This window comes from Puma concolor, chromosome A2 (assembly GCF_028749965.1).
Source record: "Puma concolor isolate L17-30 chromosome A2, mPumCon1.1.hap2, whole genome shotgun sequence".
Classification (NCBI taxonomy): Eukaryota; Metazoa; Chordata; class Mammalia; order Carnivora; family Felidae; genus Puma; species Puma concolor.
This window is the reverse complement of record NC_141668.1, coordinates 71,763,077-71,779,224: the sequence shown is the minus strand read 5'-3', so window position 1 is coordinate 71,779,224 and position 16,148 is coordinate 71,763,077. Positions and strand designations below refer to the sequence as shown.

General features: G+C 36.7%; 1 protein-coding gene across 15 annotated transcripts in view; it reads left to right on the top strand.

Moving 5' to 3' along the window:
* PPP1R9A (protein phosphatase 1 regulatory subunit 9A) overlaps nt 1-16,148 on the top strand; it is a 328,586-nt gene that overhangs the window by 289,297 nt on the left and 23,141 nt on the right. For 12 of the 15 annotated variants that reach the window (XM_086695958.1, XM_086695954.1, XM_086695975.1 and 9 more), the window contains 2 exons: nt 6,381-6,538; nt 7,044-7,341. In XM_086695958.1, coding sequence (XP_086552084.1) covers nt 6,381-6,538; nt 7,044-7,341 — 456 coding nt within the window. The remainder of the gene's footprint in view (nt 1-6,380; nt 6,539-7,043; nt 7,342-16,148) is intronic. The other 3 variants (XM_086696008.1, XM_086696001.1, XM_086695991.1) reach the window with 1 other exon arrangement.

Here is a 16,148-nt window from a genome sequence, read left to right as displayed (position 1 = left end):
CAAGGAAACTATTATATCATGATATATAATTGGGGGGAGGTGTTGCCTATGTAGCATGCTTGGGATTACTAAGTATATCCAGAGATTTTTGACTGAGAAAACCGGTTAGATTTTTGTAGGCCACCCTGTGAGAACACAGAAGCTTGTTTATTGTTGCTATGTCAAAGATGCTATAATTTCAAGAAGAGGACATTTACATGTCCCACCTTCCTAGACCCAGCTTAATGCACATGACCTCATGGTTCTACTCACAGAAGGCCTCAGTTCCAACCAGTTTGCCCATTGGATTAAATTTTACAGTTCTTTGAATTTTAGTACTTTTCTATTGGATTCTAAAGATGTTTGACAGTAAAGGAATCCTAAGATATTTAATGCCTTTTCTTGTTACCTAAATATAAATTCTGGATCCTTTCATAGTCTCGGAATCAATGACTCTTATAAGAGTTGCAGATGATATTTGATGGGATTTAGGTTATCTCACATAGTTGGTGGTGGTGCTTTTTTTTTTTTTTTTTTTTTGCTTTGTTTTGTTTTTCTGAATTATAGCCACTATCTCTATGGGCAGTCTAGTGACATTACTAAGGAGTCAGGGGCAACAGAATTTAGACTTCTCTGCCCTCTTGAGAACAGGGAGCTAACTAAGTTAACTATAAGCTGAAGAAGGTAAAGTTGGATATCAGACTGCACTGGAGAAGCATTAAACTAAAACAGATAACTCAGTTATTATGTTTCAAAGGTCACACAGATGACCTGTATAAAAAAGTAATTCTTTAATATTTTTCAAACATCAGCAAATGAAATGTACAGTTGATACAACAGTAAACTCGGACCTACTTAATAGATTAAGAAACAGCGTTAATCTTCTACTACTTGTTCTGAAACTGGAAGAAATCAGCTTCCTAAAATTTCATAAATAGTACTTGGGGTGTAAAATTTATCAACTTTTAGGCAACTATAAGGGAAGCAACTAAATTAATAGAGTCCGGGGTGAGAGTTGGCCATGGGTGGGTTCTTAAGTAAAGTGCTGTCATAAGAGATGAAGTTGGTCTTGTAACTTGGTCTCAAATTACCATATCCGATTCAATACATCTTCCCCTGTGCAATACTAAAACAAAGTAGCAACTGGAAGCTAAGCCACAGGGCCTTCATCCGGCCAAATCATCTGGCAGTTAGTAAAGGAGCAATGCGGGCAAACAGTCTCCATAGATGTCATGAAAGACCAGCCTTCTCACACAGGGCAGGCTAATAATCGCCCGGATTTTGACAAAGTTTCCTGGGCTAATAACAACATCGGGGAATATTCAGTCCTGAAACACTAGAGCTCTGAGATTAGAATGGAAAGAAGATGGGGCACCTGGGTGGCTCAGTCAGTTAGGTGTCCAACTCTTGAATTTGGCTCAGGTCATGGTCTCACCATTGATGAGTTTGAGCCCCATATCGGGCTCTGTGTTGACAACAGGGAGCCTGCTTGGGATTCTCTCTGCCTCCTCTCTCTGCCCCTAGCCCACTCATGTTCTCTTGCCCTCTCTCAAAATAAACAAATAAAAAAAAATTAGAATGGAATTAAGATGTCTATAAAAAATGAATGTGTGTTTTTTTTACTAATTTTAAATGTGTAAGTAATATATAAATGCAAAAAATACATATGATACCAAACATTTTAACATTTACAAATAAGATAAAATTACGTACTGACCAAGCTCTCCAAATCTAACACCTTCTTTGGAGGTAACCACCATCATCAGTATGAAGTGTATTTTAACAGTTCTTTTTCTGTTAAATCATATGCATATATTTACCATTGGAAAATTATTTTATGTTCTGTTTAAAGTACTTAATATGAATGTACATATTGTTCTAAAACTTGCTTTAGTCATGTAAGGATATCTTGCTAGCCTTTCCACACCAGTAAAATACATTTACTGAGTGTTTATGTAGCAGTCCCTCTTCCAAGCACCGGCATATCTATTAATGCATTTAGTTCTCATAACAACGCAATTATTATTGTTATGTTATTATCATGCCCATTTTGCACTTTGGGATTCTGAGGGACAGAGAGGTTAGGGAAATTGCCCAATTCAGTGCCAGAGAGCCACGGTTCTGGATTCTGTTCAAAGAAGACTAACTCCAGATCACTCTCATGGTAACTGTTTCACAGCACCTGAGACACATAAGCCTACCTCTGAATGCAGTGTGGATCAACCCCAAGCCCCATGGGCCCATCTTTTACGATCTTGAGTGACTGTGAGTGATATGCATATACTGTTCAAGTTTTAAAATGCCACCAAGTGTTTCATGATGTTCAGCATTGTAGCTGATAATAGCGTTATGTGTGATAGTCAAAGGTAGCTCTTTTTTTGAGGAGAAGAATGCATGTAAGAATGCAGAGCAGACCCCATCATCAGGCTGCTCCGTTCCCCTCCTTCCCTTGCCATCTATATCTGATCCGTGGGCAGCATTCCATTTACGTCAAAAATAACGTCAATCTAGTGAAAAAACTGAATGACTCATGGCATTACTGTAGGGAACCAATCACTGTGTAATATGATATATAACATCCTAATTTCACAGAACATTTTTCATAACAGCTGCTAAAATCATAATCAAATCCATTAAATCCTTTTAAAGGATCCAATTCGAAGCAATATTGAAACTAGTCTTAAAATGCAGGTATATTGAGGTGGAGTCCTACCCACGCTTTATGGTTAACCTCTTCAAATCTTGTCTGTATTTGTCTATATTTATTAATCCATTTGAGTTTGCTCTTTTTTTGTATTTCTAGCTGCATTTGAGTCAGAGATAGGCTTTTTTTTTTTTTTTAAGAGACTAGAGGATCTGAAAAAAGAATAGAGAGAAAAAGAGAGATGAAAAGGAAATTTTCCTCTGATTCTTATGGACAGTAGAACTCGATAGATTAGAGAGAAGAGGTAGAGGAAGGACCCAGGGTCTTGGGATTATAAAAGCAGTGTTACGTTATTGATTAAGGTCTCTGCAGAGAGTGAAAAACCGTGAGAGAATGCAGCCACCTAAGCCCTTGCATTCAGGAGCATGTAACTTAGAAAACGTTGAACCAGTTGGATTTCTTTGGCCACGGTGCCATCCGCAAAACTGACAGCTAATTTTTTGATGTAAGAATTTTATTCCTTGGATATATACAAAGCCAAATAAAATCCCTCAGGTTTTTTTTCTTCCTTCAATATTATATACTTATGGAAATTTGCAGAGTTAGCCCCTGATTTGTATTTTTGTTTGGAACATAAAGCAAGACAAAACAATTCGATGAAGGCAAAAGATTACTTGTGAAGTTTACTTTCAGACTGGAAAGTGACCTTCCAGAAGGAGGAGAGGCTTCTGAGGGCTGAGCTCTATCCAGTCTCTTCCACAGATTAATTGTGTGATGCAGTTAGTAAACAAGTTAGTAACCTTTGAACCTGGATTTCTGATCTGGGAAAGAACACTGGGCTAGAATCCCTAAGTTTCTTCTGAGTTGTAATAGTCTGGTTCTTATATGACATGGTAGCCAAAGCTAGCTTCTAGTTACCCAGCCACATAAGTCCTGTACACATTTGCCTTCTATTCCACATACCTCTTCTAATACTCTTAAGGGGGATGTTAGTGATGTCTTTAGTAGTTGCTTCCTCTCGACCACTTTCTCTCCAGCTTTCTGCTGGCATAAAAGCTGTTGAAGTGAAAGTTCTCCATTCCATCCCATTTTTTCTGATTCTTTACTTCAAAAAAATGTGTGCTTAGAATGAAATATAAATTGCTGATTTGTAATTCATGAATCACTGTTATAAAGTGACCCCAAGACCTTTGTTTTCAGGTCCTCAAAAATTAATTGGATGCAGGTGTTTGTTGGCCACTTGGATGATGGACATAAGGCACGGTTTTTCCAGCTAACTTCATCTTTAACAGATGTAATTCCAATAGTTTGCACCTAGTCAGTGCTAGCTGACATTAAAGTAGATATTCCAGATTGCTATCTGGGAGTTGTCTGATACCAGTACCAGGCAAATTGCTGAATAGTAAAGGAGCCAGAAGCCCCAGAATAAATTCTCTACACTCTAAACCCTGCTAAGTAGCTTTCATGTTCCCTTACTTTCTTTGTTCAGTACCTACCGATGGGCAGCTACTGCAGTCCTAGATGGTGGGTGCTATGTTGGGTGCTCCCGGGCCAGGATTCTATTGCAGAGGGAGCCATTTTACAGCCATTTTACATTTATTTTTTTTTTTTTAATTTTTTTTTTCAACGTTTATTTATTTTTGGGACAGAGAGAGACACAGCATGAATGGGGGAGGAGCAGAGAGAGAGGGAGACACAGAATCGGAAACAGGCTCCAGGCTCTGAGCCATCAGCCCAGAGCCCGACGCGGGGCTCGAACTCCCGGACCGCGAGATCGTGACCTGGCTGAAGTCGGACGCTTAACCGACTGCGCCACCCAGGTGCCCCTACAGCCATTTTACATTCAGAATGAGCTTCCTCCTTGGGTCTTCCTGTCACCAAGTAACTAAAGCTATTATTAAACCAACCAAATAAATCATCTGAGAAATAATTTTTTTCCTTAGCTTTCAACATGTCCTCCTTTTTATGCTTTCTTAACACATATGTGGAAGATTAATAATAATATTTCATATGTAGCCAATTGGAGAAATGAATTTCCTAGATTAGTCATGTTTTATGTGATTTTACAACCCCAAAACACTGAACATTAAATAAAATCTTTTTCTCATAGCTTGTTCAACCCTAGCTGAATTTGGAGGGCACAGGGTAGTAGCCTGGGGGTCAAAAAACTAGAAAAATCTTGGCTGCTCATCCATCAACTAGCCACACAGAAGAGGGCAAGTTACTCAAGGTCTCTCAACTACAGGAGAGGACAAAATAAACATCCTCGGCTGCTCTTTTGTGTAGGGCTGTTGTGAAGAATACATGAGCTGGTGTGTGTGACTGTGCTTTGTTGTCATAGAAGGTACAGTCCAAATATGAGATAGATAAACTGTGAAACATGCTTATACGCCGATATATCTAATTATATTGTTGCTTTCATCTGGGTGGTGTTTCCATGTTTTATATGTAAACAAGAGCTTGTAAGGTTGATTATCTTCCAATTATCACAACTAATGAACTCTTAATCAGCAGCTGCAAGTTTAGATTCTATTGAAAGGAAGAAATTAAAGTGATCAAGGAGATTATTTTTTCTTCATTGACATGTAAACAATAGACTACTAATTAGAAAATATTTAGCTGTCCTTTATATATACCTGAATGATCTGACTTTTCTGAATATTCACTTTTCTTTCAAATACAGGAAATGAAAAGTCAGAACCTTCTGTAAATATTGTCATTCAAAGGATGTATCTCCTAGGAAAAATAGGTTTAATATTATTTGTTAGAACCATATGCCAGATGCTAAATTCCACATGTAAGAGAGGTATATCCTGAGATGCTTCCTTGTTTTGGTCTTATAATATATTTAGAGTACACCTTCATGCTAGTACTATGAAAAGGAATTGCCTCAGGTAATGCTACTGTAAGAAACTGTGTTATTCCATTAATTCCAGTACATACTAATTTTCTACAACTCAGTTATTTGCTTTATTTTTAATAGTTTAAATCCAGAAGCACTTAATTATTAATTCTGTGAACATTTATGACTTCATTAATGACTGCCACTCTAAAAAGATAAAAAAGGATGGATGAGCAAACTACATTATTTCTAAGGAGCAATAACATTCCAGATAAATTCAACCAGAGAAGAGTTTTTCCTCAGCCAGTGCCTACATAGATTGATGGATGGGTGACATTTCCTCCTCCCCTTTATAATGGTGGCTTTGAGGGGCACCTGGGTGGCTCAGTCGGTTGAGCGTCCTACTTTGGCTAAAGTCATGATCTCACGGTTTGTGAGTTCGGGCCCCGCGTTGGGCTCTGTGATAGCAGCCTGTTTCGGATTCTATCTCGCTCCCTCACTGCCCCTCCCCTGCTCATGCTCTGTCCTCTCTCTCTTTCAAAAATAAATAAACATTAAAATTTTTTTTAAAAATTTAAAAAGATGGTAACTTTGAGTCCTGACTTGGACTGCAGGCAGCAAGATTAGAGGTGGTGAGTTGGCCCACAGAGGATCATGCTGGCTCTTTGGATGTTAGATCTTTTGGTTGCCTTGGTCATCTTTGGTGTTTGTTTCTTCCATTATGCTTTGTACATTTCTCCAAAACCTCACTGATTTATTTCTTACCTGCAGGGTATCAGGCCGGCATGGTTGTCACCTATATTTTGCCTAGTATTACTGATTACCTTGAGATTTTGTTATCAGCATCTGTGGTCTCTTTGTCAATCCTGTCCAAAGGTTCCCCTCACTGGTTATTTTGCAATATTCTTCTCTTAGACTTGAATGAGGCAGTCCCCGAAACAGAGCGCCTGGATTCAAAAGCACTGAAAACCCGAGCCCAGCTCTCTGTGAAGAACAGACGCCAGAGGCCCTCTAGGACACGACTCTATGATAGTGTCAGTTCAACAGATGGGGAAGACAGTCTGGAACGAAAGGTGAGCACCTTTGACCAATTTCTGACTTTGCAGTGCTGAGCTGTATCCTTGTTCCTACAGCTTATTGAAGGTAATGATTTTTCTGCAACCAGCTTCTATGCCCTAGATGGAAACAGCTGGAATAGTTCACTGCTTTGTCTCCTAAATTCTTACTCAACTCGTTATATTGTTGTAATTCAAATTCTGTCTGTACTCATTCAATGAACTACCCCAAGGGCATTACCCATTTTGTCATATTCGTGATGGTGCTTTTATATTCAGCTGTTGGTTTCACCTAGTGGGAAATAATGTACAAGTAACTGTTTCTGTATGTCTTAGGATCTGTGTTAGCCACAATGGTAATGTGATGAATTGTTGTAAACTATGCAGTCTCATCTGTAAACCAACCAACAAACATTGGTTTTCAAGGGATTTACTAAAAAAGTTTGGTCTGATTTCAAAGTAAGTATTACATAGAGCTGATGTTCAGCGGCATAACCTCCTTTATAATCTCTTATACCAACAGCCTTCAAACAGTTTCTATAACCACACGCACATTACCAAATCACTTCTGCCCAAGGGTTTGAGAACTTCTCCAGAATCAGATTCTGGTGCTCCATCCCTCACTCCAGTGGCAGGCAGTGTGCCCTTCTCGTCTGACCACATAACTGAATTTCAAGGAGGACCGCTGCACCCAGAACAGGAGCCTTCCTCCTCTACGTGGGGAGACACTTCACTCTCCTCTCCTTCAAAATCTGATCATGATACGGAAGAATCTCCTTGCCACCATCAGGCCACAGTCAAGCAAATATCACAAGAGAAAGGTACTGTTGATTTTTTTGTTGTTTTTGCTTTTGTCTGACTTAACTAACACCTTGATTTGTGCAGTATAAGGATGGCTTTTTTTCTCATAGTCATAAGCCCTTTGTCTTCTTACAGCTAATAATTAATATTGCTGTTCTGGGATAAGAGCCCATGGCTCTCCTATTTGTTTATTTATTTACTTACTTATTTATTTAATTTTTTTTTCCTGCCTGGTTAGTGTTTTTACTTCTACAGCTCTCCATAAGTTTATTATTGAAGGAAATTCTTCAGGAAGCCTACTAGAGATTTTGTAGAATAGCAGCCTGGAGTTTCAATAAACATTAACATACACTGGAAAAAAATATATGTGTATGTAATATATATGTAAAAATATATATGTGTAGAACATATATAAAAATATATGTACATACACATATACATAGGTACATAGATATATGAAGCTGAAAGCAGTTATAGGTTTTAAGCCATTAATTGGTTTTTATTTAGAAGAAATCTCCACAGTAGTGATTTATATTGCAAAAATTATGACAGGAAAGCTATAATGGAGGGCGATTAATCAATTAAATTTTAAAATAGGCTCCTAGAATTAACACCAAAATTTCAGTCATGCCAATAGACGTTTGTTGTTTTAATTTATAGAAGTAGAAGTAACGAATTCTCGTTAAACAAGTTACATGATGCAGAGATGTATAAAGAATAGGTTCATTCTTTTCCTACTGTGTCTGATGTGCCCCTTTACAGTAACCAAGTAAATTTGGTCATATTATCTTTCACATCAGAAATACACATAAGTATATATTATGTATATATATGCGTGTGTGTGTGTGTGTGTGTGTATGTATGTATGTAGATATAAAAACAAAAGCACTTTTTGGTATGTTTGCATTTTGTTTTGTATGCTTTTGTTCACAAAAATGAATCATACAAGTCACATGACTGCAGTTTTATTTTACATATAATAGTATTTTCAGAACATCAGCCTAGTGCAACATACACAAATTTCAATGACAAGAGAATTTTCTGTAGTGAGCCTATAATATAACCTAGGCAACCATTTTAATATTGATGGACATTTAGGCTGTATTCTGGAAGATTTCTTTTTGTATATTTACTTGTTTGCTTACCACTGTAAAAAAAGTTATAACAAGCACCCGTATATTCTTGTATACTGATACTTTTATTTCTGTAGAGTACATTTTCGAAAGTTGAATTGGTAGTCAGAGTATATTGTATTCAGAGAAAAATGTATAGCTTTAAACTCCTTTATTATTAAAAATAAACACTGAAAATAAATAAAATAAATATTCAAAATAATAGGAACAGAGCAACCAAAAAACAGAAAAAGAAAGGAGACGGTAAAAGATATAAGCAGAATTTAATTTTTATTGAAATGAAAAGCCTATTCTTAACCCCCCCTCTCCCCACAAAAATATAGTACAAGTGTAAATTATTCCAGCTAAAGGTGAATAGTCCTTTGGAATGACACATTAAGAAAAATATAGACAAACAAACAAAATAGCATTGGAAAAAAGAAAGGAGATACAAAGATTTTAAAAATTATTTTTTAAAGGTAGTGTGCAAACTCAGTACATTTAAAAATCTAGAGAGGGGCACCTGGGTGGCTCAGTTGGTTCAGTGCCTGACTTCAGCTGAGGTCATGATCTCAAGGTTTGCAGGTTCTAGCCCTACGTAGGGCTCTGTGCTGACAGCTCAGAGCCTGGAGCTGTTTTGGATTCTGTGTCTCCCTCTCTCTCTGCCCCTTCCCCGCTCATGCTCTGTCTGTCTCTCTCTCAAAAATAAACATTAAAAAAAATTTTTTTAAAGAAAACCTAGAGGAAATGGAGTTTCCTACAAAATTGGTCTACTCCAATTGGCCTAAGAAGAAAACTTGGATAAACTAATAGTCACAGAAATATGAAATATGTTTTCACAAAAGTTTCCATTTAGAAAGTCACCAGACCCAGGTGGTTTTATAACTGAATTCTACTTAACCTATAAAAAAAAAAAAAATACGTAGGCTCTATTTTATGGTATGTTATTCCAGGTAGGGTGTTTTTCATTTATTTAAATAGCTGGAGTCCTAAAAACCAGTAAAGACTGTGTGGAAAAAGGAAGTCTTATGCATGTTGATTCCTTTTAAATATGATGCTAATCAGTTGAATATAGGAGTGCAAATTAATTATATTTCCACAATCAGGTAGCATTGATTCTGAAAATGTAAGAATATTTAAACATTAGAAGATCTAACTGTAAATCATCATACAACAAAGGAAAGGTAAAGTGTTATAACATTAATAGAAGTTGAGAAGTATTTGATGTAATTCGTCAGACATTTTCAGTAAAAACTTGTTACAGTAAAAATGGAATTAGAAAAACATTTCTGAATATGATTGGTTACTTACCAGTGATCAGTCACTAAAGAGTGAATCTTAAATCATTTGCACAAAAGTTAGGAATAAGACATGAGTGCCAACCATCATCACGATTTTCAAGTCTGTTTTTGAGAATTTTCTAGTTGCAGGAAGAACAGAACATCAAATAATCAGTATAAAATTGCAACAGAGAAAACAAAAGTATCTTTATTTAAAGATTATATGAATATGCATCTAGAAGATTAAGTGGCCAGATATAAAATAAATATACAAAATCAGTACCTTGATGTGTGTAAGGTTGAAGTGTCTTCAACTTACCTTGAAATGCATTTGAAAATTAATGGATTAATGGATGACTAGAGGCTATCTGATAAAGCAATGTGTAGTAAATGGAAATTGGAGGATATATGGTGGATATACATTTATCCACTCTAAAAACTTTTTATCTTTTGAAAAAAAATTGAGTGGCAGAAAGATAGGTCATTTTTGTCTATACTGATATAAAGATTTAGAACAGTAGACATTTTGTGGAACGTGATAAGCTGATCCTAAATTTATAAGAAAGGAAAAAAGGCCAGAATACCTGAGACTCTTGAAGAAGAATGAAGTGGAAGATCCTGGCTTACCTGATACCTGGAATTATTAAAAAGCCACAGGGTTCATTATGCATATTATTTGTACAGAGGTTTACAAACAGATTCAAGAATAGAATAAAGAACATAGAAGCAGATTACACACAGATACACATTTCAGATATATATGAAGTTATTTTATGAAAACTGCATAAAAAAGGGTGGATCAGTGGAGAAAGAATAGAGTTTTTAATGAGTTTTTCTGGGACAATTGGTTATCCATATTTTTAAAAATTATATTAGACCCCCTCATCTCATACCTTGCAAAAAAATTCATTCAAGGTGGATTTAAGACTTAACTGGAAAATAAGTGGAAAATGGCAAACTTTAAAACTATTAAAGAGATTTTTAAAATGTTGATTTATTTTTGAGAGAGAGAAAGCAGGGAGAGGCAGAGACAGAGGGAGACAAAGAATCCCAACAGGATCTGCACTGTCAGTGCAGCACCCAGCATGGAGTTCGAACCCACGAACCATGAGATCGTGACCTGAGCCAAGATCAAGACGTCGGACACATGGCAACTGAGCCATGCAGGTGCCCCCAAACCATAAAGCTTTTAAAAAGTCTGTATGGAATATTTTTGTGACTTAAGGGTAGGGAAATATTTCTTAAACAATATACAAAGGGGAGGGGAAACATATATAAAAGATTAATAACATCAGATGATAGTAAAATTAGGAACTTCTATTTCTCAAAGATATAACAAAGAATCCCACAAAATTGGAGAAGATATTTGCTGCCTGTGTAACTAATGTAGAAGTAGTATCTAGATTATATAAATAACTTGTATAAATCACTAAGAAAGAAATAACACAAGAGAAAATATATAATGTCCTGAACAGGCATTTCTTAGAAAATGAAAACCAAAAGGCCAAGATATGTATGAAAGTTGTTCAATGGTATTAGTAATCAGGAAAGTATGAAATAAACCAGATGAGATACCATTTTATACCTACCAGATTGCCATAAATATTAAAAGTCTGATGTTACCAAATACTGGAAAATGTGTGAAACAACCAGAGACTAAATAGTGCTGGTGGAATGTAAACTGAGGCAAACTCTTTGGAAACCATTTGGCATTTACCTAGTGAAGTTGAAAATGTGCATGCCCTATGACCCAGCCAGGGTTTATATAGCCTACACTTGCCTACTAAGAATCATGTACAAGAGTATTCAGAGCAGCCCTACTGTGTGATAACAAAACCTGAGAAAACCTGAAAACTGGTAAGTACTGGAATAATCACTAGTAAGAAAAGTTAAATGAACTATAGTATATTCATATGATGAATCTGTGCAGCAAGGAAAATTTGAATAAACCACACCAAAACATAGTACCAGGGCTGAATCTCTGGAACAAGACATTGAGAGGATAAACCAAATACCATAGGTATTATATTGCAAGGTCTTATATTGCAAGGGACCTAATACCATAGGTATTACAGAATACCTATGATTTTATTTCTATAATGCTAAAAAAAAATTAGTGGATTACTTAGAGATATTAACAAAATGTGGAGGTTATAAGTGGGAATGACAAAGTCAGTTACTTGGTGGGGAGTGTCCAGGAACTGAAGGACATAATTCATAAGTATAAACTAGGTGGCGGGGGGGAATAAATGAAATGGGTGTTTTTTAATTGGTTTTTCTTTATACTCCACAACTATCTTATAAATATTCTTGGTTACAGTAGTCAATATGCATAATAAAAGATCCCATATAGAAAGTTAATTGATAGACGTTAATACACAGTTACCTTCAAAGAGTTCTTGAAAGGTCAAAAATAGGCAAAAGAAATGTTTCTTGGAGAGAAAATTCACATGACTTATAGAAAAAGATGATCAGAGAAACGATCATTTAAATTAAATACCCATCGGATTGCCAAAACTTTTAAAGAATTCCACCAACCAATGTCAGCTGTGGTGTGGGATACATTGCAGGTGTCATTGTACATCACCACGTTTTTGAAAAGTGCATACTCATCTGTCTCTCCCAAATCAAAAATTGTAATCTTTCTAAAAATACATCATGAACATAGAAATACATTTGATTTGGGAGGCTCAATCTGTTATAACTCTTGGTAAGCACTAGAGCTTTATTCCTGATATTTTCCTCCTTGGTTTCCTTTCCTGAACCTATCGACTGCTAGAATTATCTTCCACAGACTAGTCCTAAGCACAGCTCTTCTAGAAGTTTTGGGGTAAAAAAATGGAGTACCTAGAAAGTAAAAAAATACCAGTAGAGGCAAAAAAAAATAGGTCGATCCTGCTAATTCATCATCAAAGGTAGTTCTCAAGTTGGTGGAGGGCTTGCATGGTGATTTTGGCCTACTTTCAAAAGAATTAAAGACTTCAAAAACTCTCACTAATTAACTTAAACTGTGGATTATAATGGCACTTTTACAGATACACACTTGTGGCAATACCATCTCTTTAGAAACATGCATATAGACCGTAATTGAAGACCATAAGAAGACAAAACAGCAGACGCATATATTTTGGAGCAATAGGTTAATACTTTTGGCCTACTGTTTATCAGACATCACTGGTTATCTGTAAGAACTTACATTATAGTCAGGGAGTATGGATCACTCACACATGAAATATGACTCCTAAGTTTTTTTGTGGCTAAATATTATTTAGATTATTTCTCTCTTTTATTTCTAACTTATTATGATTCTTTGAACTCAGCAGATGTTTCCTTTCAGATGGGAGGAGGAGAACATGGATTTAGATTGTGCTCCACAGTCCACTAGCAGTAATGTAGGATTAAAATGTGAGAATTCCATCCTTTCCCGAATGCCTCCCTGGTCTGCTGCTCTCTCTTCTTTGGGATTAAGCTCTCAGCTCAGGAAACAAGATGGGAGGTGGGTAGCTTCTTCTCCAGAGGCCAAGCACTTGGGCTTCCCCCGAAGCCTTCCTGGGCTGAAGGTGCTTCTGCGTAACAAGGAAGAAGCAGTTCATTGAACTTTGATTAAGTAGTAATTTTATAAATAGTCAGTTACTAGTACAATAACCACTGTTAGATACTATGAGCAGATAAAAGCGGTGAGTCACATTTTTTTGTTCCCCTGATAAAAAATTTCCAACCTTCTGTGTTCATTGACATTCATCCATTCATTTATGTGTTTATTAAACAAATAGTTATTGAGCAGCTACTCTGTGTCAGGCATTGTGCTAACGGCTGAATATACAATAATTAACAAGATTCCGTCTTTTCCCTCAAGGAGTTTGCAGACGAGATAGAGATAGAGATAGAGATAGAGATAGAGATAGAGATAGAGATAGAGATAGAGATAGAGATAGAGAGATAGCGATCTTATTATTAGTTTGTGTTATGACAGATCCTGTCTCTGACACCCCACAATCGTCACCTTCAGTGACTGGGAAGGCCCTATTCTCTCCTGCCTTCCCCTCTCAGGCTCTGTTATACCTGGAAAGATGTCAAAGAGACCATCAGTCAGCTGACTCTCAGCCTATTACCAGTTGGTACCTTGAAAGTCAAAGGTCTAGTCTTCAGCTTTCTAAGTCCAGAAACTTAATAACACATTCAGATTTAATCAAGTTCAGAGTGACTGATTCTTGCTGTTCTAGCTTAGAAAACACTTATTTCTAGACCAGAATACTAATTTTCTGATTTACTTTGGGAGGTACAGCTGACATAATAACCAACATTATTCATATGTTCTGTTCTCTCTCCCCTGCTTGGTAGGTTCATAAATCAGAAAGTTGCTCAGTGAGCATAAAATGAGAGTAAAGTTAACTGGATGTGTATACGGAATATGCTCATTAGACTAGGCTGACTGATGAATGGCCTATTTCACCGCAGCGCCACTGTTACTTAAGCATTTTTGTGTCCCTCCAGGACTCTCCCTCCCCACTTCCCAAGAAACGGACCTCAGTATCATTAAAATGTTATGACATTGCAGGGGCTGATACAATGTGGATTATCAGAGTGGGATCTACCTTTGTTGTCCTCAAAATCCAATTTGAGGAATAACATTCTGTAAAATTCTTAAGTCCCTTGCAATATAAGACTAATCTATTTAGAGCTGAACTCAACAGAGGTTAGGTATGGTTAACCCAGTTTCCCTCCGTGTGTGTGTGTGTGTGTGTGTGTGTGTGTGTGTTCACATGTGAGGTTCTTACAACTCATTGCCTCATCAGAAAAAGAACTAGAATGAGGTTCGGCAAGACCTCAGGTCTACATTCTTACGTAACTCTCTAATCCTGGGAAATTGTGTTCTTCTTCAAACCCAGATTAAATCTCACCTCCTTTAGTGGACTCTTAGTATACTCTCCCCATTTCTGGGCACAGTGAATTATTCACTTCTCTCTGATCCCACAGAAATTTTCACACTGTTACCTGTGCTTCTATCACTTTGTGTATGATAAGTAACCTAGTTGTCAAGGATGAGCCAGTTTTCTCATTCATCTTTCTCATCTTTGTGTTCTTGGCCCCATCAAAGAGTGTGGCATATAATTGATGCTTCATAAGTTTCTTGAATAAATTAACAGGCATGCCTCTCCAGATAACCAATGCAGGTTATCAAACCAAATCTAGTCCCTACCTGTTTTTATAAATAAAGTCTTGTTGGAACACAGCCATACTCATTTGGCTATATACTGTCTACTCTGATGCTACAATAAGCAGAGTTGAGCATTTGTGCCAAATACTGTATAGCCCAAAACCTAAAATTTTTGCTATCTGGCCCTTTACAGAAAAAGCTAGACCCCTGGTCTGGGCCTTTATGTGCTTCTACTCATCATTGCTGTATAAACTCTGAAAATATCTTAGTCTCTGGTTGCCATTTAGCTAGATTTTTTTTTTAAGTAATATGCCGTTATGTTTGGTCTATTAATTTACTGCAAGGTAATAATTAAGTTGCAGCTGTATTTCACTACAGTTTCAAGGCTAACAACGTGCTGGAATTATTGAACAACTAATTGAAGTTGGATGTTTTCTAAATTATGTCAACACCACATTCACAAATCATCACTTTGTTGTATTTGAGGGACCTCAGTGGAAAATAGGGTATAGAGAGTCCCCATTGTAACTAGATAAATGATAAACATCTATCCCCACTTCAGTTAAAGCAAGAGGAAGTATAAGATTATTTGCAGAGATTTGTAAAACAAGTTATATGACAGTAGAAAGCATGAAAATATTTTCCTCATGCTCATTCTTTGAGTAGCCTAATAATAACATTTTGGTCTCTAAACTTCCATAACAATGGGCTTTTGTTCAGATAAGGTTAAAAAGAATAAATTAAGCACTATCAGTTTTCTACTTGTGATTTCTAGAGGTTATTATTCAAAGTGTATATAGGCCTGTTAGCATATTGCCTGACACAGAACATGCCTTCAAAAACATTTGCTGAATTGGGGTGCCTGGGTGGTTCAGTATGTGAGGTGTCCAACTCTTGATTTTGGCTCAGGTCATGATCCCATGGTTCGGGGGCTCCACACTGACAGTGCAGAGCCTGCCTAGGATTCTCTCTCTCTATCCATCCCTCCTCCCCCCCCCTCCAAAAAAAAAATAAATTAAATAAACTTAAAAAAAAAGTTGGCTGAATCAATGTCCTGGCAAGTAGAACCTGGCTTTGCAAAATCTTTACAGGATTCATTTATTATTGATATAATGCATTAGGCTCTTATACATATAGAAATTATAAATTTTATCATTGGTGAGAGGAGGGGCCAGGTTACATCTAGCTGAGATTGGTAAATAAGACGTGACAAGGAATGTACAATTAGAGTGAGCATTGAACTATTTGGGTGGGGTGAGGGGAAGGACGGGAAAGGA